We start from the raw sequence: 2,500 nt of genomic DNA, 5'->3' as shown, positions 1-2,500 counted from the left end.
AGAGAGAGAGACAGAGAGAGAGAGAGAGAGAGAAAGAGAGATATATATATAGTGAGAGAGAGATTGAGATAGAAATAGACAGAGACAAAGACAGAGAGACACAGAGAGAGAGACAGAGAGAGAGAATTATATCACAACAATGAAATGACTGAATACAGAGAAAGAGAAAGGGAGGGACAGACAGACAAATGGAGAGGGGGGGGGGGAGAAAAAGAGAGAGGGGAAGGGGGATGAAGGGGGGAAGAGAGAGAGAGAAAGAAAGAAATAGACAGAGAAAAACAGAAGAGAGAGAGATTGAGAGAGCGACAGAGAGAGACAGACAGAGAGAGAGAGAGGGCGACAGAGAGAGAGAGAGAGGGCGACAGAGAGAGACAGAGAGAGAGAGGGCGACAGAGAGACAGAGATAGACAGAGACAGACAGATCGAGAGAGAGAGACAGAGAGAGAGAGAGAGAGAGAGAGAGAGAAACAGAGACAAATAGACAGAGAAAAGAAAGACCACTAAAAACAGACGGACGGATGAAAACTTCAACCACAAACACAGCACGAGGGCAACAACAACAAAAAACGCGCGCGCACACACACAAACACACACACACACACACACACACACACACACACACAACCACCCCACTCACCGGCCAGCACCGAAGCAGACGCCAACGACGACGACGACGACAGAAGCAGCGACGACACGACGAGCACCAGAACGACGACGACGACACGTGACTGCTGCTGTACAGGGCTACTTCCTCCTCCTCCCCCTTCCCCGCCCCGCATCCTCCTCCTTCCCCCCTCTTTCGGACGTTTCATTGGTCAGTCTCCCGCGACCTGGCCTCTCATTGGTCAGACGCTGCTCCAGGACTGGAGGGGGACTCACACCTTTCCCCTCGCCTGGCGGAGCTGTGTCATCGATCGCCTGTGGTTCAGAGTCTCTCGTGGCTGTGTGGCACCGTCCCGAGAGGGGTAATACCCCTGATTGTTCCCAGTCTCTCACGCTGTCAAAGCACCGTCTGGCAAGCAGTAACACTCTCACCCGAGTTCTTTCCACAACTAAACTCTCATTGGTCAGTTTCTCGCGTCCCGTTTCAACCCCGGTGGCTGTTTTCTCACACGACGTTGGTGATTGGCTGCTTGATTTCTCGAGCGCTGCGATTCTATTGGTCCGCTGCCGACGTTGTGTGCAGCGATTGGTCAGTGTGGGGACTGCTTCGCGTGGTGGCACGCGCTCGATCATTCAGCGAGATTCACCACAGAGGGTCTCTGAAACAGGACGACAGTGACACGTTAATAATGCAATGACATGGGGGGCCAAAAGGCTGTCTGTATTGGTTTGTTCCTGCGGTAACACTTCGTGGCACACTTTGCACAGTAACTATGATTTTCGCTCTGTGTGTGTGTGTGTGTGTGTGTGTGTGTGTGTGTGTGTGTGTGGTATGAGGATAAAATTGGAAAGCTTAGAATTAAATTCCATCTGGGAGAAAATACTTTCAAAAGAATATAGAGACAGTGTTTTATTTTCGTTTAAATAGTCTTTTGTGGCTTAAAAAAAAAAAGAAAGAAAAGAAATTGCTTGTATGATTTTTTTCTTATCTTTAAAAGAAACTGTAACGCACTGTTTTCTTCAGAGAATATTTTCTGGGTTTTTTTTCCCCTAACAAATCCAAGGGCAAGATTGCTTCTTAAATCACCTAGCGAATATTCTCAGCTGACGTCTACGATTTTATCATTTTGTTTCCACAAGATTAACAAATTCTAACGTTGGACCTGCATTCTGTTACATAAGCGCACGTTAATAAGTGACTGGAAAAAACCCCAATAATAATAGAAAATTATAAGCTGGAAGTAATATATTATTCTCTATATTTTGGTGAATATGTATCTATTGCTACATCTCCTGTGACGACAAAACTTTACATTACTAATGAAATGTATATGTTGCCACAGTCCACCCTCCACGCTTGAACAAAGATCAAAAGAATAAATATTCCATTTTAGAAACATTCTTACACACACACACACACACACACACACACACACATATATATATATATATATATATATATATATATATATATATATATATATATAAATGATGAGACCTTCACAAGTCAAAAGATATACAGTGTTTAAGCAGAAATGGTCTTGATTTCTGACAGACTATGAGGACTGTTTTTGATAAAGTTTTCTTTTGTACGTGCCTGTGTACAGTCATTGTCCTAGTTCCTCTCTCCAATTTTCAAACACAGTCCATTCAGCCTTTATTTCTGTACTGATTTTACAGGTTTCCATCCAACGTTGAGAGAAAGAAAACAACAAGGAATACACGATGGAAGCAAGAAAGAAAAAAAAAGAAAAAGATCCAGAGAAAAAAAGATAATGAAGACGGAAGGAAAGCCACACTTTTACAACCATAAAGAGAAACCCACCAGCGATAAAGAAAACGGATAAAGAGATGCACTATCAATATCAACAGCCATAAACGATGTAGGTTTTGTAGC

The 2,500-nt window shown here is 43.6% G+C and overlaps 1 protein-coding gene across 2 annotated transcripts in view; it reads right to left on the bottom strand.

Annotated features, from left to right (window-relative positions):
• Nucleotides 1-2,500, bottom strand: part of LOC143291770 (brother of CDO-like) — a 300,073-nt gene that overhangs the window by 81,663 nt on the left and 215,910 nt on the right. For both annotated transcript variants that reach the window (XM_076601913.1, XM_076601912.1), the window contains one exon: nt 638-1,262. In XM_076601913.1, the coding sequence (XP_076458028.1) occupies nt 638-812 (175 nt within the window). In that variant the 5' untranslated portion in view covers nt 813-1,262. The remainder of the gene's footprint in view (nt 1-637; nt 1,263-2,500) is intronic.

The sequence above is a fragment of the Babylonia areolata genome, chromosome 17 (genome assembly GCF_041734735.1).
Source record: "Babylonia areolata isolate BAREFJ2019XMU chromosome 17, ASM4173473v1, whole genome shotgun sequence".
Classification (NCBI taxonomy): Eukaryota; Metazoa; Mollusca; class Gastropoda; order Neogastropoda; family Buccinidae; genus Babylonia; species Babylonia areolata.
This window is presented reverse-complemented; position numbering and strand designations above follow the sequence as displayed.